Below are 19,741 nucleotides of genomic sequence, written 5' to 3'. Positions count from 1 at the left end.
ATGAAGCCAGTTTTGTGTGTTGCTTTGAGAAAGACCTAGGAGACAGGATTGTACTAATAACACTGCAGATGCTGGCTCTTAAACTTTAGTAACAAACCGTGATTCAGAAAATGGGCCTGGAGACCGTGGGGAATGGTTCAGGTTGCATGGATATTCCTGATGACTGAATGGAACCAGGCCACAGTGGGAGGGGAGTAACCCAGGCTCTCTGTTTTTGTTTTGTTTTTCGTTTTCTTTTCTTTTTCTTTTAACTTTCCTCCCCTAAGTTTTAGATGCCTCTGGATGCTCAATGCTAGCACCTTTACAGACTGGAGCAGCTCGATTTTCTTCATATTTACTTTCAAGAGCAAGAAAAGTGCTGGGCTCCCACTTATTTTCTCCCTGTGGCGTTCCGGAGTTCTGTTCCATATCTACCAGAAAGCTGGCGGCCCACGGCTTTGGCGCGTCAATGGCGGCAATGGTGCCCTTTCCTCCCCAGAGGTATCACTACTTTTTAGTGCTGGACTTTGAGGCCACCTGCGACAAGCCACAGATTCATCCTCAGGTAACTGCTGTATCATTGCTTCAGAAAAGGTTGGGTGGGTAAGAGGGAGGGAGGAGTGTCTTGCTTCCTGGGACCCAGAGTTTTCTCCTATCTTCTGACTTTTATTTACTCTTTGAAGTATTTGCCTTCCAAGACAGATTGGTTAAAAGTGTGGTAGGGCAAGACAGAACTGCCAAAGTCTCTGTAGAGAAGTGGATACATTGTTTTTCACCTCAGCTTTTGGGAATCAGAATACTTCTTTCCCAGCCTTCCTCCTCTCCTAGGGTTCTGTGGTCCTGTCTCCTTCCCTTGCCTTGTGGTTTTTGAAGGAGGCTGTGGTAGTCATCTTCTAAGGTGACCTTCCCTCCTCGTGTTAACATGTCTGCACTGACTCATAGGTAACCCTGTCTCCAGTGGAATGTAGTAGAAAAGACAGCGTGTGACTAAGGTCACAGACTGGTTAGAAGAAACACTACAGTCTGCTTTGCTCCTTTGGATCATTTGCTCTGGCAGAAGCCATTACCACACTATGAGGATACTCAAACAGTACTGCAGAGACACACATGTATAGAAACTGAGGCTGTAATCCAAGAACTAACACTAGCTTGCTAATCATTTTAGTGAACTATCATGGGAGTGAATTTGCCAGCCCAGCACCTGCCACATTCCTGACTCCTAGGAACTATGACAGAGAACACTTAACAACCCCCCCCCATTTCTTTCTGGTTTTTCTTTTTTTTTTCCATTTTTTTTTATTGAGAAAAGGAGAAAAAAAAAAAAACAAGTTTCCACCTCCTCCCAGCCTCCCATTTCCCTCCCCCTCCTCCCACCCTTCTCCCCCTCCTCCCACCCTTCTCCCCCTCCCCCCACTCCTCTACCCCTCCCTCTCTAGTCCAAAGAGCAGTCAGGGTTCCCTGCCCTGTGGTAAGTCCTAGGTCCTCCCCTCTCCGTCCATTCCTAGGAAGGTGAACATCCAAACTGGCTAGGCTCCCACAAAGCCAGCACATTACGTAGGTTCAAAACCCTGTGCCATTGTCCTTGGCTTCTCATCAGCCCTCATTGTTCACCATGCTCAGGGAGTCCAGTTTTATCCCATGCTTTTTCAGTCACAGTCCAGCTGGCCTTGGTGAGCTCCCAATAGATCAGCTCCACTGTCTCAGAGGGTGGGTGACTTTCTGGTTTTTCAAGACAGGGTTTCTCTGTGTAGCTCTGTCTACCCTTGAACTTGCTGTGTAGATCAGGCTGGCCTCAAACTTAGAGATCCATCTGCCTCTGCCTCCTGAATGCTGGAATTAAAGACATGTGCCACCACCACTGCCCAGCTTGAACAATTGATTCTTAAGCCACACATTTTGGAATATTTTTTGTTTGCTTTTCCTTTATAAAGTATCTCACTGTGTTGTTTAGGGTGTCCTTGAACTCATTTCATAGCCCAAGCTGGCTTTGAACTTGCTATCCTTTTGTCGCAGTCCATTAAGCGATGGGATTACCTGGTTTAGTATGATTTGTTATGTAACATTAGATAGCCTGAACAGGTGCCATTGCTAGTCTATTGGAAAGGAAAATATCTTTGCTTTTCTTCCTTAGTACCAACTATATACAAAGACCTTTTAATCTTTTCAAGCAGTGTTACCAAGAAGTTTGGATTAGTTTGGAATGGTTGGATGCTGGTGGGAGGAATTCACTGTATTGTGGAGACTCAGGTGTGGGTAGCTCTAGGATGACAGCTCCTCCTGCAGTGCTTACAATGTTACAGTGTCTAATTTTGGGATACACAGACCTGTTGATTTGGTGAGAGTAGCTTTCATTAGGAGACCATTGAAACTTGGGAGGCACTGAAAACCACAGAAAGATAAACTGGCTGCATTTCTGTGGTCAGGTTTTTCTAGAGGTAGGTATGTCTGTAGAATGTCAGATGGTTTTACCTTTCGAAGACACTACACCCCTTTCCTTTCCTCTTTTCCTCTTACCTGTTCATGGCTTGCCTCTGGAGCATTGCAATCAGGCCAGTTTCGACAAAGACCGTGCCCTAAGGGAAGAAACTTTAGGTGAAAGGGAATGTTGCTTGGGAGCTGCCCAAGCTACACTTCCATTCTACCTCCTGCTCCTGCCAGCGGGGCTGCGGGTGGGTGGTTGGCTTCTGAGTTGAGAATCCAGAATCCACATTTTAATGTTTCATATTCTCTTTTCTTACAAAATTTCAGTCCCTGGGTATGCCTTAGTGAGCATGACTCTAAATCCAGCACACCTCTATTGCATGAGATTCATCTTTATCTCTCCCGAGTCTCCATCATCTCTGCATTTGCTGCTTCCTGGAACATGCTTATGTGTATGTGTTTCTTAGCTTTCTACTGGATTATGACCTCAGATAGTTACATAGCTCTGTTCACTTATCCTACAGAAGGTCTTGCCAGTGTTTTTGCATGTGGAATCTGATTTATGTCTCAGTTTGCTTGGTCGGTGTCATCTTTTACCTCTCTTTCAAGGGTAAGTTCAGCTGTCTGTCTGTCTGTCATCATGTTGAAGATATTACGGTTGGTTTTTAGATCACCTATGTTACCAACTTGTTTCCCAAACTTAGGCTCAAAGGTACCCACCCCCTACCCTCCTTCTTTTTCCCAAGACAGGGTTTCTCTAGAAAGTGTAGCTCTGGCAGTCCTGGGACTCAGTTTATAGGCCAGGCTGGCCTCAAACTCAGAGATTTGCTTGCCTCTGCCTCCTGAGTGCAGGGATTAAAGGTATGCACTACCACCGCTGGTCTGTCATGAAGGTTTTCATGACCCACACTGAGTTAGAGCTTGGTGCTGTTTTCCAGGATCTGCACCTGAGTAAAGACTGTCTCCAGAATCAATGAACCCTGATGGTGTGATTCCAGGGCATTTAAGATGCATTATTACCTAAGCATTAGCTCTTGCTTTAGAGATCTTGGAGAAAGGCGGCATTGCTGTCTTGCTTATCTTTAAGAGGGGATACGAATGATCTTGGAAATTATAGACCTGTTGGTTTACTGTGACTCCAGAGAAGATACTTGACCTGATCGCCAGATAATCAATCAGCAAACAGCTAGAAGAATGTGGGATTCTCAGTAATAACTTACATGGGTGTGAAGAAGAGCAAATCCTGTCAGATCAATCTAACCCTTGCTGTGACAAGTGATGGATTTGAGTGGATCTAGAGGAGGTGACAAATGGCACCCAGCTCAATGTCATTAGGGCTCTGCGAGGCTGTGGGCTCAGGTGTGGGCATAGGGGGAAGGCGCATCAGGGCCACACATCTGTATCCTCCGGCCACCCGCAAGAAAAAGAGGGAGAGCCCAGGACCTGCTATTAATTGCAACTTAAAGTTCCACCTCTTGGGCAGAAGGAAGATCTAAAAGGTTTCTAGATACCAAGATCCTGATAGAATTCAGAGGAAACTTGGAAGATGAATGAGAGAAAATTTCAGTCCCAGATAGCATAGTACCTTCTAGTGAGATTGCCGTGGGTCAGGGTCTCATCAGAGCCCCTGCCTGCTAGGTATTCCGGTCAGCAAGGGATTTGAGGAGCTGGAAAAACTCATAGTGGAGGAACAAAAATGACTACAGGCAAAAAGCAAGCCTAATAAGAAAGAGAATGAATGGAAGATAGTTTTGACCACTGATTTCTTGTTCTTACTAAGTTCAATAATATTTTGCTCTGTATTTTAATAAAAGATAAAAAAAAAAAACCTACACAGATTTAAATGGAAGGAAGAAAGCTTGAGATTGTGGTAGGAAGGACCTTCCAGAAGAAGCAGGGAAAGCATTAGAATATAATGTGCCGCCTTTCAGAGTGACAGATAGTTGTTCTATGACAAGCTTTTATGGAGAAACCCTGTATGTTGCTGGGCCTGGGCTAGAAGGAGAGAGAACCACCCTAGCTCCTCTCCAATCTACCGAGCTGCTCTCGTGCTTTCGGTATCTGCCCAGCTGACTTCTAGATCTTTTAGACTTTAAAACTTAGAGCATGCCATACCTTTCAGGTGTGTGAACAGGCTCTGGCCCAGGGAAGCCCTGTTGTCGAAGGCTTGCTGTGGAGCTCATTTCTCTCATCTGTCTCTCATTTTCAAAAGTCTTTGAGTCCCCTTATTGAGAGTATCTTAAAGGAATGGTTCCATGAAAAACTAACAGGTGTGTGTTCTGTTGGACCTGGGTGCATAACGGTATTGGTTATAAATACAGTAAAACATCTGGTCTGTTCCATTTGTCATCATTTTTGCTGTTTACTTTGCACTTTGTTCAGCTAAGTGAACCTGGAGTGGTTTGCTAGTAATAGGCCTTGGTGTTCTGACTCTGTGCTCATCGTATTTGTTTTACATGTTTTCATTCAGATTCAAGTGGTAAGTGTTCATTCAATTTGAAACTTTGTCACTGAGAAACACCTTTTTACTTACATGTTCATTTAGATGATTTCAAGTATTTTCAAGACTCTAAATTTCAGCAGTGTGGTTCCTTTCTATCTTCTGACTAGGAATTGTCTTCTGATACAGAAGTAGATTTTTATCTGTTTGCAGGAACAGTGGCTCCTTTGTCCTCACTGGCAGGAGCTTGCTTTGCTCATTTTGGTGTGGATGTGCATGATGTGATGGTTGTTGTGACCCTGGGGCTCAGAGAGCAGCCTGAAAGCTTTGGTGGCTCTTTAATTGTACATCTTTAACCTCAGGGCAAGTTCTCTCACCACCTCAGTGTTCAGAGGAGAGCAAAGCAAATGTAAGTGAGGAAAATGAGGTGTAGGCCACAGCTTGTGGGGAGGATGAAGTAACCTCAGCTGTCTGTGTGGCTTGGGAGGGAGGGCTGCTTCAGCTCTCTGTAAGTGGGGAGTTGAAGTCCTGGCTGTTGCCTCCATCTTTCCCTTGGCCTTCTGGGTAGTCTTTCTCACTACTTCAAGCAATCCTGCCTACTGTTTTCCTTCCATCTGTATTTAAGTGCTCACAGTGTTAGCGGGTAAGGTTTTCTACTGTTTGGTCCTTTGCTGCCCCCCTTCAGAATCCTTGGAGAGATTCCATCTGCATTTTGAGTTAGAATTATGATTAAAGGAGTTCTCTTTTATAGAAAATTGTGCAGGTGCTGGGTTAATTTTGAAGAGCAGGGTGGGGACAGGTTTGATAGTGACAGAGGACAGATAATGGGAGCATCATCTGGAGGATTTCAGCATAACCTAGAACTGGCACCATTACTTTTTTTTTCTTTTTGTGAAAGATGTTTTGGAGAAGTTTGCAGGAATTTAAGATCACTATAAATCAAACTATATTGATTCCCTTTCTCCTCCCTTCAAGGCTAAAAGATCCCCTGCTCCCCACACTCTAAGTATTGCTCTTTGCTATATAACTGCCTTCTTGTTTTCTGTTTTTGGTTCCTATAGTCTAAGTGGTTAAAAGGAAGAACCCTATAGAAAAAGATCAGCTCTCTTCCCCACTTCCTAATAGTTTGTCCTGTTTACAGCTTCTCCAAGTAGGAGGAACTAGGCCCCACATTTTAGAGAGCTCACTTGTTAGGTTTTGCTCCCTCTGTCTTCAGCTTCAGTCAGCCTGCCTTTTTTTTTTTCCCTGTACAAATAGACGAAGATGCTGATGCTTTTCTAAACTGGGAAATGAAATGCAAAACCAACGTTAATGTAACATTATGGTTGAGATTAAATGCACCAAAATCAGGAAATTCAAAGTTATGCTTCCCCCAGCAACTGTAACTCAGCCTTCTCTGGCGTGTGCCGTATTTTGTGAGTGTGGATGGTGTTATATGTTAAGACATTAAAGTTAACACCATAAGCAGAGCACAAAATGCTTGAGGGGGCTGAGTTATGACGACCATATGAGCTGTAAGTGTTCTTGCGCAGGCTCCTGACTCCTAGAATAATTTTTTTTCCTGCCCATCAGACCAATTATTGCTTTTCTTTTCAGTTATATCTGCTTTAACACATCTCCTCTTCCAGGGTCACTATGAGTGAATTTCACTATTGGTGGCCAGTAATTGTAGGAAGAATGGGGTGGTCCACTAGACCCTTTTGTCCTTTTGTCACTGCTTCCATAAAAGTGGCACACACACCCCCACCCCCGTCAGGCTGTTGTTTCCTTGTGGTTCCCTATAGGGATGGGCCTCATCCTGACTCCCCGTGGCTCCTCACTAATGTTCCCTGAATAGGAACAACCTTCACTGTGTCTGAACGCCATGTGAAAGCCAAGGGTCCCCTTTTTAGTCAGAGCAGACATAGCAATGCACAAGTAAAATATACATTTCAGGAATGACGCACTGATGCATGGTGGTGCTCCGTGTGTGTTTGGCACAGCAGGGACAAGATCGAAGTGGGTTTATTTGCTCTATTCAGATTGCTTCTCTACCTTCCCCAGGGTTTATACCTTTAAGCTGCCATGATGTGTAGTTAGGCTGTGGAGTTGCCTGGGGGTGGAGCCAGGAATTTTCCTTGGGGAGCACTGGGTCATTGGTAACAAAATCACCACATAATTTAGTGCAAATCAGGAAACATCCCCCCTAGCCTCTTATTATCCTGGTGGTCTCCCCAGGGCTGAGACAGCTGTTGGAATGCAGGTTTGTCAGGCACTGGGCTAAGTTTGGTGGTAGGAAAGAGCTCCAAAGAATAGGAGCCTTGATACATGGTGAATGAAATCAGGGTCGGTAAATAACAGTGACGCTGAGCTGCCTTTTAGAGTTTTTGTTGGATGTGACAGATCCAACTAAGTCAGCAAAGGAATGGGGAGGCGCTCATTTTAACCTCCTTGGAGGCAATGAAAAAGCCTCCTTTTCCTCTTTGGATAGCAACTGCTGAAATGAGACCTAGAGCCTACCCTCAAGGAGCTCAGAGTCTAGGAGAGTACGTGTATGTGTGACCACCAACAGGCACTGCACTGACTGTCATTCCAGGAAAGCATGGTGTCGTGGGAGCCATCTGCATACTAATAATGTGCAGGAGGGGCAAACAGGCTTCATGTTCTGAGAAATTGAGGAGACCAGAGACATATGGAGGCCTGAGCCCTAACAACTGTTATAGCAGGGATTTAAAACAAAACAAAACAAAAAACCCTGAGGGGTTTAACAGAGGAAAATTGGGTAGATTGACTTAGTTCTGGGTCAGGGTGGGGGTCTGGTTTTTGGGCTAATTTGCCAGAGTGTTCAAAAGGTGTGAAAAGAGGTGCCAAGTCCAGTGACTAGTTCACTATGTGAGTTCACTAGTTCACAAATCGGGTTATATGTATCAGTGACATATTACTTCTCACATTCAAGTTAGAAGATCCTATTGGGATGCCTGTGAGAGCGTTAAGTGTGGAAGAGGTTTAGGAATATGAACCAATAAGGTCTGGGCACAAAGGCTAGGGTCAAAGTGGGAAATATAAGGATTTTTGTTGAATGTGACAAAATCAACTAAGTCAGCAGGGAATGGTGGTGAGGTGGTGGGAGCTCAGGCTGAGGCTCCAGGCACTGTCAGGGAGGCTAAGCTGGTATGTCAGCTGTCACTGAAGGTGGCAGTTGGGTGGAATGCTAGATCTCAAGGGAAAGGCAGTGTCTGGAGACTGACAGAACATCTTTTCACTTCAAATTCTGGGGATTTGGATTTGGATCTGCTAGGACACACCTTAAACGGACCAGGGAGGTTTAGGCACTTGAGAAATTAATAAGTTAACAGTAAAATGGTTAATTGGTTAACATTGAGAGGATTGTAAAAGAATGTAATGAAGAGGCCAGGGAGCCAGGGTGACTAGAAGACTGGCAGGCAGAAGGAGAAAGGAGGGGTCGAGAGTGTCAGCTAGGGGAATGTTGAGAGTGAGTGTGTAGGCTTCTCATCCCCTTGCTCTGTTCTGTCCTGTTTTTCTTCTCCCCTGTATTGATTACATTTCTTCTCCAGACTCATCTCCGTTGTTTGACGTGAGGAAACTGATACTAGGAGATGCTTTCTCCATTACTGTGTCTTGTTGGAAAAAGGATTCTGCATCATTTTGATTAAGATGCCATTGGGATGATTATTTTTTATCCTCTTATCCTGAGTGTTCACAGTACTAAAAAGCCCCCCACAACATTACATTTATGTGATGAGTTCTGAGCTTCAGCTGTAAAAATTGAGCCATAGCCTAAAAGCTATGACAAGAGTGTTCCTAGATTGACATTAGTGCTTCCCCTCCCCCAAGCCTGGCAGCCTGCAGCAAAATGGCGACCAGGCACTGGGAAAATAGAAAAGAGTCTCTGGAGGGAGAGACAAACTTCAGGGAATCTTTGGTAGTGAAGAAGAGGTTCCTTGAAATAGTCTGCTGTGTCCAGATCCCAGGTGATAGAGTTGCTCAATGGGAGGTGTGCATATTTTGACTAGCAGAACAGCAGCACCATTACATGGATAGCTCTGCTTTTCTTCTGAGGGCTGTGGGTTAGTGTCTAGTCCTGGGGAACTGTTCCACCCAAGTGCTCATCTGAGGGCTAAATTATAGCAGGGACTTTTATTTGGAAATGCCCATACTGTTACAGGTAAAGAGTCCATAATACAAGCTGAACATAGTAACATAAAATTTTAATCCCAGCACTCAAGAGGCAGAGGCAGGCAGATCTCTGTGAGTTCGAGGCCATCCAGTCTAGAGCTTCCAGGACAGCGATAGCTACACAGTGAAACCCTATCTCAAAAAAAATGAAGTAAAATAAAAACAAAAAGTCCATAGTGCAGTGTGCATGGGAAGGTTGACAGCAAAGTTTGTAAATCAGAAATGAAGTTTAATGTATTGTGGAATGAAAGGACAAAACAAAGTGAACAACTCCAGTCCTTGGGAACAAAAGAAAGGTGACCAAGGGTCTAAAAGTAGATGTGGAGACACTATTAAGTACATTACTTAAGAGGGGTGTCAGTGGGCTGGGTTAAGGTGGTTATGGTAGAAATGGAGAAGAAGTTACTGATACAGCCTTTGCGTGTGCTGGGTAAGACACAAGCCTGAGAACCATGCTCTTTCATAGCTCCCAGCTCCATTGAATTCTAGTTCCCTGGGGACTAAGTGAATTGGTAAGAAATGGAGTATTTAATCTTAGGTGTCATAATTGAGTTAAAAATCCACACCAAGGAGAACATGCAGGGACAACAGTTACAGATAAGTTCCTCTGAAGTGAGGTAGATAGCTGTCCCTCTGAGATATATTTGAGGCACTGTTTGTCAATGAACTAGAAACGGTAGCTAGTGATGATAACTGGCAAGAACGCTGGGAATCCTGCTCCCCAAAATCATTGTAACACTTAGAACTCTGACTCGAGCTCATCCCTTCTTAGTTCAGGGACAAGTTTTGTTTATTCTCAGGGATATTCACCGAGCACCAGCAGCATTGAAAGGGCAACTGGTCAACTGAAAGGGATTGATAGTGTAGTGGCAGGCAAGGATCATTTGGGCAAAGTCTTTTCCCTGGGAAAGTAGTGTAGTTTGTGGTCTGAGAACCAGCAGCATCGCCATCACCTGTGGGCTTGTTGGAAATGGTGTGTCAGGCCACACCAGAGCTAAGTAGTCTGCATTTTGACAGATCTTCAGACAGTTCTGTCCAAGAAAGCCAAAGTAGTCTGGGCTAAAGGTTTTCAAACTTCAGTGAGGGTCAAAATCAGTTGGGTGACTGCTTAAAGCCAGGATTGCTTGCCTCGTCATCAGAGCTTTGGGTTCACCAAATATATGGTGAAAGGTAGAAATCTGCTTTGCTCTTCTAAATTGGTGGTTCTGAACCTGTGGGTCGCAGCCACTTTGGCGAGGGTGGGGTGTGTGTGTCAAACGACCCTTTTACAAGGATCACCTGAGACCATCAGAAAACACAGGTATTTACATACAGTTCATAACAGCAGCAAAATTACAGTTATGAAACAGCAATGAAAATAATTTTGTGCCTGGGGGTCAGCACAACATGAGGACTTATACTAAAGGGCCCCAGCATTGGGAAGGTTGAGAGCCACTACTCTGAATCATTTTGTTTCCCTTGAAGAAATAACAGAAAAAGCCACAACTCTTAACAAAACAAGATGGAGAGCAAAGCAAGAGGGACAACAGCATACTGCTGTAGGGTAGTGAAACTGACTCTTTGCAAGGCACAGTGAAGTCAGTTTTTCAGTGCTAGGGCTTGAATACAGGGCCTCAGCTAGATGAGTGCTCTACCACCGAGCTACATTGCTAACCCAGAAATTTGCACTTTTAACAAGTTCCCAAGTGATGGATGTTATCTGGGGTACTAGGGAGTAATTGCAGATATCTTAGGGAGATGTAACTTCATCACCTATCCAGGGAGAAAGGATTCAGGGCATGATGGGCAATATGTCAGTCTTTGTTTTGCTTGCTAGTTGTCTTAAGTTTTTAGGTATGTTGTGCTAGTACAACTGCACCCTGTCACATGTGGGCAGAGAGCAGGGACCCCATGAACTAGCTACTCCTTAGAAGATGAAGTCGTTTAGGCAGACATTACTGGTGCCTGGGGCTGTGGACAGAATTACTGAGCCAAGTTACCTAAGTGGGCCTGGTTCTGCCTCAGTTGCCTGTTGCCCTTCCTTTCTTCACCCCCAGCTTGTGAGTCTTTAGGGAAATTTATGACTGATTGGAAAAAGTGGTCTTTGTCCAACCAAACTCTAATATATCTTGCAAGTTACATGACCTCCCCCCGCCCCCCAGTTTATCAGACTAACTGAACAGGATTTGGCTGCATGTGTTCAAGCCCCAAAATGAGGACTCTGGGCCTCTAGAATGAAGAGAGCTGAGGCAGAGGCTGTTCTGCCCAGGGACATGATAGCATAATGGCTGAGAACATGGGCTTCAGAACTGACTGGACTGTCAGGCTTGAGTTTTGTTTCCACCACCAGTGAACAGCATGACCTGGGCTAAGTGACTCTCACCTCTTGTACTTCAGTTGTTTATTGAACAAGTGCAATTAGTACTAGCTCTGAGTTTATAGGACTTGTGGGAGGATACAGTGAACTAAACATACATGGGACTGCTCCAGACAGTGCATATCATGTAATGACTGTATAGGTCAGCACTTAGTAGAATCAGTTCTAGTACTTGTATAGGAGTATAACAAGGGACTGGGAGGCCAGCCTTACTTCTCTGGTTCATGGAGAGTTTTCAGGCCTTCTATTCAAGTAGTGGATAGAGGCAGGCCTCTACCTAGAGAGATCTCCCCATGTGCACACACCCACACTGAAATGGTAAGTGGAGATTGGCTATTTGCATGACAAACTTAAAACTACCTTAAAGGAACTCCTCCTTTACATAACCTGAGATTGGTTTTTATTAATTACACAACAGACATACGTATGTATGTATGTGGCTTCAAAGAAGTGTTTGTGTTGTTTGCTGCCCTAACTTTTAACTTCACAAGGCCCTAATACTTGAAGTTATTCAAAGTATATAAAAATATTCAAACTAAGGCTGTTTCCGAGTTGTGTGCATATGTAGAGAGACACAGGTGTGTGTACTCCAGGGTAAGGATGTGTTTGTTAACACCTTTGATCTCCTTTACTCACTGATACTGTGGGTTCGTTTTTGTTTTTTGATTTAAGATTTTAGTAAAAGTAAATTATAACTCACTCTGTTCTCCCACTCCTTAAAGAATAGTAGTTTCTACTTTCAGCCTTGTTTCTACATTTTACTGGCTCTGGGGGCTCTGTGGAGATGGGTGAAGGGGGCATGGAGGTGAAAATCAGCCTTTTAAAGCTCTGGGTTTTTCCCCTTCCTTGTCCTGAAACTCTGAGCATCAGCTCTCATCTGTCAAAGTGTAAATCAGCAATTAAAACCCAAACAGCCAAATGCCAAAGATGACCCGGAGCACAAAGCAACTGACAAACAAGTCCGGACAAATCGACGGGTAATTTATAAGCTTTGCCCTAAAATCTAATTATTTGGCAATTCGAATTTGCAGCCAGCCAGGGCTCGGCAATAAATTTAACCCGCCATAAATTATTTAGGAGCAGGCTGTGGTGTAAATCAAAACCACGAGTGTTTGTTTAAGAAATAAGCTCCTTGTGCATAAATGCCCCCCGAACTGTTAAGCAAATCGTGCCCAGTGTAGCCCTCGCTTCTCCCAGCCTTCTTCCCAATGACCAGGAGGCTCCCCCCTTTTTTTTTCTCTTGAGAATGGGTTGGTTACCTTTATATCAGACTTCATTCAGATTGAAGCATTTGGCTAAGCCCCATGTTTGCCGTTCATGGTTAGATCGTCTTTGGGTTTTATCAGTAAGGGGATAGAAGGAAGGGATAGATTACTTTTACTATCACTAAATTAAGGAAATGCCTGTTTGTTCTTCTTAGATTAATTTGGGCAAGGCATGAAAATGATCTTTTCAATCCCTTATTTCAGATGGGACCGTAGAAATATCAGCTCAGGCAGAGAAGAATTTGTGCTTTGGGAAAACGGGCTGGACTACTACTGTATTAACCCTTGCCACCAATTCCAGCATCAGCTGAGCCTTTTCTGCTTAATGTCTTTTGTTGTTGCCTTCCTGTCTTCCCGTGTAACCTAATCTCTATGGATAATTTAGTTGAAGGAAGTTTTCATACCCTAAAAACAAACCCTGCAGATGTCTTTCCTGTAATCTTCAATAGTGGGCATGAACTTTCACTTGAGACACAGTGCAGTTTTGTCTTCTTCAGTTTATTAAGGGACACACTGGGGTTCATAGTTGATCAGTTTTAAATCAGGTGGGCTCAAAGCCTGTGTTCCAGCACTCTTATATAGGTAAAAGCAACGAACATTTGCTTGGTGCTTCCTTTTTGTTTTCTCTCCCTTCAGGGAAAAAATTGCAGCTAGTGTTTGAGAGAGAGAGAGAGAGAGAGAGAGAGAGAGAAATGCAGCCACTTTAGAATCGGGTCCTTTGAACAATTCAGATTCTGAGGGTTTTGTCCTTAGGTGTCAGCTGTGGCCAGTTTCCAGCCACCATCAGCAGGTCAGCTGGATTATTTCACTCTGCCCCCAGACAGCGGGATGGAGTAGGCACTTTGTGAATGGTGTAGGATAACTACCTGTTCAGTTGTGGCACTGACAGTCCCATGTTCTAAAGACCATACTAGACAGTTTGGGTAAATCTGGGGTTAAATGGTTGGTATCAGTTGAGGATGGAAACTGTTTAGAGACGTAAGAATGGATGAAGCCAGTAGACACTGCTTTGGAGTGCTGTGTCTGGGCTTGAACCTGACCCCACCGCCTCCATTGTCATTTTAGGCAGATTACTTCCCAGGTCCTCTGGGAAATCCCAGAAAGCAGAGTGTTTCCTGCTTGACAGATACTGGCTCTGTCTCATACTTGTTAGCCCCTTCCTGTCTGGACGCAGATAATGTTGAGAAAGGGAGGACCAAGTGCCAGGACAAGAGCCAGGTGCCAGAGACACGGACTGAAGGCTCAGGTCCCTTGCCTTCCTGAACTCAGCCTTGTGCCACCTCTCTGGCTACAGCATGGAAGAGGCGCTTTAGGAATGTTTCGCTAGGACTTCTGCCTGGGCACCCACACATGCTGCTTTTGGGACATTGAGGGGAGAGTATACTGAGTCCCTACAGAACAGCCAGTGCCCCTTCCTTTTGGAAGTCCCAGCTCCATCTCTTACTAGGAGCATGGTTGCTAGTGACCATAACATCTTTGGAACTTAATTTATTGTGAAATAGCAACAGTAATGATTTCCACCTAATAAGTTGTTTAGAGGCTTGAGATCATTTCTGCTAGCACTTAGCAGAGAATCTTCCATAGAGGAAACAAGAAGTGGAGGGAACAGGATGGTTCCATTCTCCACATGGAAGAGGGTATTGGAGACCATCTCCTTTGTTCCTTTCCCCAGTCTTGAGCATGCTAGGGAGAGGTCCACATTTCACTGCTGTGCCTGTGCTTGGGCTCTGCTGGCTAAATAGTAGGTGTTTAGCAGTATTGACTTATGATCTGATGATGGTATTGATGACATGACCTATCTTCCAGGATTAGTAAACATAAAATAAGAAAATGAATGGAAAAGACAAAAGCCTAACACTTGATAATGTCCCTCCACTGTCCACTGTTTGCTCAGGTGTCGTTTGTTTCTCCTTACTAACTAGTCAAGCACTTCTCCAAGGCACAAATTACTTACCTCTTAAGTCCCACTTTGTCTAACACAGTAGCCCCCCTAGAAGATTAATTGAATGTGAGTGGCGCAGGAAAACAAAGGAATTATGGGGCTATTCTTAAGAGCCAGAAGGAGGACTTATAAATACAGACTGGATCTTCTTTCCTCTAGGACAGAAGCTCTCATCTATCCCTGAAAGAAAGATAAAACAAACAACTCTCATCTTTCTGGGAGAATAATGAAATTGGGCAAAGGGAAAGGAAGAGGGGCAGGGATAATGTTGTTATGATCCAAGAGCAGCTAGAGTAGAAGCTAGCACCTGGGCACATCTTCACAGACCCTTGGGTTGGAGTTGATACCATCTGCTGTCTTTGTGCTTTAACAGTCAAGAAGATATTTGGCATGGCTTAGGCACACCTGATACGTAGCTATGCCATTGTGCAGCATAGGGCTCCTCTCCATGACTGTGCTGTATGGGCTGATGCTGTGGGGCGTGGGCTTGCTGAATAGTATGGGAAGGAGGGAAGTACCTAGTGAGGTCTTTCTGCTCTGATCCCTCAGACTGTCTTCTTTTGTAAATTTTATTTGTAATTGTGTGCGAGTATGTCTGGGTGTATAGATGTAAGTCCAGGCGCCCTGATAGTAGAGGCTTTGGATCCCCTGGAGTTAGTTATAGGTGAAGGTGAACCACCTGACATTGGTGCTGGGAACCAAACTCAGGTTTTTTGCAAGAGCAGCATATGCTTTTAACAACTGAGTCATCTCTCTAGCTCCATTTAAAGCTTATTTTTTAAAAAGATTTTGAAAGAGTATTCTGTCACAAGCTCCTCTTTGCACTTCAGTGATTCAAAAGAATAGGTCATGTGCAGTCATGTGGTTATAGCTCCTGATGCTGCTGAGGAAAGACTCCAGAGGAGCCATGTTGTGTGTCTCCTCTTGTGAATCCCCCTTGATTTTTGAGGACTACGCCTGGCTGATGGACCGACACTCTGTGTCCTGAGTGTCTGAGACATTTTCTTTCTTTCTTTTCTTTTCCCCCCGTGGAGCTGAGACAGGTCTCAGGAGGGTGTCACTGAATTTGGTCTCTAGCTCCATGTCCCTGTGAGTGAAGGAACTGGCAGCAGGAGAGTTTGAATGCTGAGCTGCAGAGCCTGCTGAGAAAGCTTATTCAGTTCTGGTCAGAGCAAGAGCTGAAGCACATTGTGTTTTATAATACTAATGAAATTCCAGATCTGTAATAGCATTTCAGATATCTAAAACAAACCGTGTGCTTGTAAAAAAGTGGAAAGAGATCAACTTTAAGCCATACATTCTTGGTAATAGAGGTTTTCCCCCCTATTTATGTTTGATAGATATTTTTGTTTCCAGAGGAATGTCAACTCCTAATTTCATAATGTATCACAGGCTTAAGAAAATTGAATTTAATAAAAGCCAAAGATGAATGGCATCCTTAAAGGTCCCAACACTTGTCTTTATTAAGCAGGACAAACTGCAGGTCTTCAAACACTGTTTCTTTCCAAATGAAAGTTTAAATGAAAAGTACAGTTGTGTCACAGGTTAAATCTCATTGCGGGCCTAGCTAACATTGTTAGTGAGGGGCCGACACTCTCTGTTTTCTTAGATAACTAGGGCAGCCAAACTCACCAGGCTGTGGAGCTCTTTCTATTGGGAGAGTATTTCTCCTGCTAAGCAGGAGAAGGAGGATTTACTACAAATTCAGGGGTCACAGAGGGCCTGACTCATGAGCCACAGCTCAGAGCTGACTCTTGGGTATCGTGGATATGTGAATTTTTAGGAACAGCAGTATGTATGGTGTATGTACTCAACTCAGTTTCTGGGGCAAAGCTCCCCTCTGCTTGGGCTGCTTTGTGGTCCTTTGTGGGAACAAAGGCCTAGCCAGTTGGAGAATGAACCCTTCACTCCACTGGGAGAAGTGTCTCTCATCTGTCCTAAGCAGCAGTCCAGGCCTTTTTGCCCTTGCCTTGCATCCATCAAGCTCTTCCCGTGTCTTGGTAATAAGTTCCCTTCGGTTTCTTCAACTCTGGGACTCAGCCCAGGGGACTAGGCAAGCTCCCTTCAGCTTCCCCATCTTTGGGCATCAGCCTAGGGCAATGGTTTACAACCTCTGGGTCATGACCCCTCGGGGTCTAACGACTCTTTCACAGAGGTAGCCTAAGACCATTGGAAAACACAGATATTTACATTATGATTTGTAACAGTAGCAAAATTACAGTTATGAAATAGAATGTAAATAATTTTGTGATTGGGGGTCACCACAACATGAGGAACTGTATTAAAGGGTCACAGCATTAGGCAATTGAGGGCCACTGACCTAGGGGAACTAGGCAGTCAGGACCTTTAAATTTCTCTGCTATAAAATCTAACTGCCTTGATTTGTTTTTCAGCCTTACTGTTACATTTTGAGTTGAAATAAATACTGAAAATAAAATAAGTCCAGCCAGGCATTGCTGGCATACATCTTTGATCCCAGCAAGATGTCTGAGTTCGAGGCCAGCCTGGTCTACAGAGTGAGTTCCAGGATAGCCCAGGTTACACAGAAGACCATAATATTAGTGAATCTATTTCTCAAGGATGGTAGTTGTATTTTTTGGGACGTGCAGGCAATTGACAACTTTCTGTTTTCCCACCCACTGATTCCCTGAGTGGGATTGGTACTCAGCAGTGGTGAATTCTGTATTGTGTCTCCAGTCTCTGCAGAGAACTAGTTTGCCTTGGTTTTAATGATGCCAGAAGGATGTTCTCTGGAATGAGGGTTCTGGGGTAGGTATGCCCCTGGAGCTGATGGTTGGGGCCCTTGTATGGGTAAAACTCCTTTCTTGTCTCTGCAGTGGAAGCTTTTTCACATGCTAATTTTACTTGGAAGATTTTGCTTTTATTTATTTTTTTATTATTTCCTATTTGTCTCTTCCAGATGTTTTCAGGGCAGTTTTTTTTGTGTGTGGGTGTTGTAAACTAATTCCATTCATGTTTTAAAAATTTATGAAAGCGCTAATAAAAATGTCAAAGTGGTAAAAATGTTAGCTTTTCCTCTGCTTTGATTAAATTTTGCAAACTGTTTTTGAATATTAAAAAGCAATATATTTTTTTATTCTCTCCCCTTGGTTTCCCTCTTCTTTCTGGTGCGCGTGCTCTCTCCTGCCCTCTTCCCCCCTCCGGAGCATCCCTCCCTTTCCAGGAAGGATGTATGAGGCGTGCTGCACAGCCAGCGTTCTGCAAGCCTGTTTGCACACCAGGACCTTGGTGCTGTGCATCTCTATTAAATAACGGAGACAAATTAATCTTAGAGACACCAAACAAATTGTCACTCCTCCTCCTTCTCTTCCATTACCTTCCAGCGGACTGGGAAGGGCTTGCTAAGCGGTTGGGCGGGTAGGGGCAGGCGAAGGGGAGTGTGCAGAGCTTGAAGGAAAGGTGGGAGACATGGCCTCTGTTCACTTGTGTTCTATTTTCTCCTTCTCTCTGATAGCCCCTTTGGCTTTATTTGGGGGGCTTGTTATCTTTTTTGTTCCTCAAAAACTAATGAAGACACCCCTCACACACACACCCCAGCAATGTTTAAGCTTCATACAAGAAAATCTATGTCTGTTCTGGTGGCTGCTTACTTACCTTTTAGAACAGCAGCCTGGGCAAGAGAGGGAAGGCCTTTCTTTCTCTTAGAGGCTCAAATGATGGGCTCCTGTCAGGAAAACTGGTAGGCAGATTATACTACTGTCTTCCTTCCTAAAAACCGTGGGGAGGCTGGTTGACATGCCCTCGTAGTGCTCGGTGTGGGCTGCAGGAGGAATGAGCTGTTCTTCCTTGGTCCGCCATAGTTATTTGAAATGTTGATTGTAAGAATGACTTACCTTCTCTTCTGTCTCTTTGCATTCTAGGAAATCATTGAGTTCCCCATCCTGAAGTTAAACGGCCGTACCATGGAAATCGAGTCTACCTTTCACATGTATGTCCAGCCTGTAGTCCACCCACAGCTTACCCCCTTCTGTACAGAGGTAAGGGTTGCTGGGAGAGGAGCTCTGGGATTGTTGGTTCATGTAGGCCACTCAGGGAAAGCTAGATCAGACCAGTGGTTAAGGCAAGAACCCAGCAATGGTTTCTTTAGTCTGTGACTACTTGAGTACATGTCCCCAGGGACAGCAGTGATACCGTTTACCCCAGACTTTCCAACATTTCCCTTTCTTCTTGTCCCCAACATTCCTGGCAACTTGACCTTGGAGTGAATCTCTGAGTAGTATGGGACTCAGGCTCTTTCCTGTTCCATTTTCAGTAGGGCCTGTTGGGAAGCGTGAGGATTTCAGCCGCATTCCTATACTCAGGCGTTCTGACTTCCTAAGATGGTGATATTGCTCTGTCCTTCTGCAAAGTAAAGCACAGCTCTCCCACCAAGGACAGAGAAGACAGGTTGGCCAAGGCTCAAGTGTCCTTGTCTAGTCTACCTTGTCTGAAGTTCAGCAGACCCCATTTTGCAGACTGCAAACATGGAGCTGAGATTTTGATGCTTGCCTGAGATTTAAAGAGTTCTCAGCAGAGAGAGAAGCCTGGGAGGACCCACTCCCAGAATGATCAGAAAGAATGAGAAGCTTTTGGTGGCTACTTTCCCTGTAATGTGCCATGCCATGCATTCTGTGGTGGGATCACTGGTCAGGCATGCATGGGAGCAGAGGTGATGGAAAACATTAATTTGGAGCTGAGATGTACTGAGCCTTTGTGCCTTCATATAAAGACCCACTTTCTACACATAAGTGAAATAGGGGAAAGAAGTACTTAGGGGATCCCAGCAGTTTTGTTGGTTTTGTGGAAGAGGCTGAGGAACGGCCTGCTAGCTGTAGTGGGCAATTCACTGGGCCCTGAGGCTGACTAGCCCAGATACTCCAGAGCTGCTTCTGATTTTATAGCCAGTGTTTACCATCTGGCCAAGGTGGGCCTTTTATGGCATATAGCCATCTGTCCAGTGTCCAGTGTCCTAAGACTTTCTTTCATTCCAGCTCATGATGTTGAAGCTTTCCCTCATTTTCTTCCTTCCCCTGGAAATTGCTCTCCCACCAGGGCGAGTGGCTAATTGGCCCCTTGGTCCCTTTTAGAAAAGTCACCTTTCAACAGCGGAAGGTTACACTAGCCACCCAACAGCCTGGAAGCCATGCCAAGCTCTCTTCTAT

The 19,741-nt window shown here is 44.5% G+C and overlaps 1 protein-coding gene across 6 annotated transcripts in view; it reads left to right on the top strand.

The window, feature by feature from the left end:
* Positions 1-19,741, top strand: part of Eri3 (ERI1 exoribonuclease family member 3) — a 133,774-nt gene that overhangs the window by 14,706 nt on the left and 99,327 nt on the right. For 4 of the 6 annotated variants that reach the window (XM_041651836.1, XM_041651834.1, XM_041651838.1 and 1 more), the window contains 2 exons: positions 267-544; positions 18,461-18,577. In XM_041651836.1, the coding sequence (XP_041507770.1) occupies positions 267-544; positions 18,461-18,577 (395 nt within the window). The remainder of the gene's footprint in view (positions 1-266; positions 545-18,460; positions 18,578-19,741) is intronic. The other 2 variants (XM_041651835.1, XM_041651839.1) reach the window with 2 other exon arrangements.

This window comes from Microtus oregoni, unplaced genomic scaffold (assembly GCF_018167655.1).
Source record: "Microtus oregoni isolate MIOR12 unplaced genomic scaffold, Mior012 000005F_ref0000423, whole genome shotgun sequence".
Classification (NCBI taxonomy): Eukaryota; Metazoa; Chordata; class Mammalia; order Rodentia; family Cricetidae; genus Microtus; species Microtus oregoni.
The sequence above is the reverse complement of the archived record's forward strand: the minus strand, read 5'-3'. Positions and strand labels throughout refer to the sequence as shown.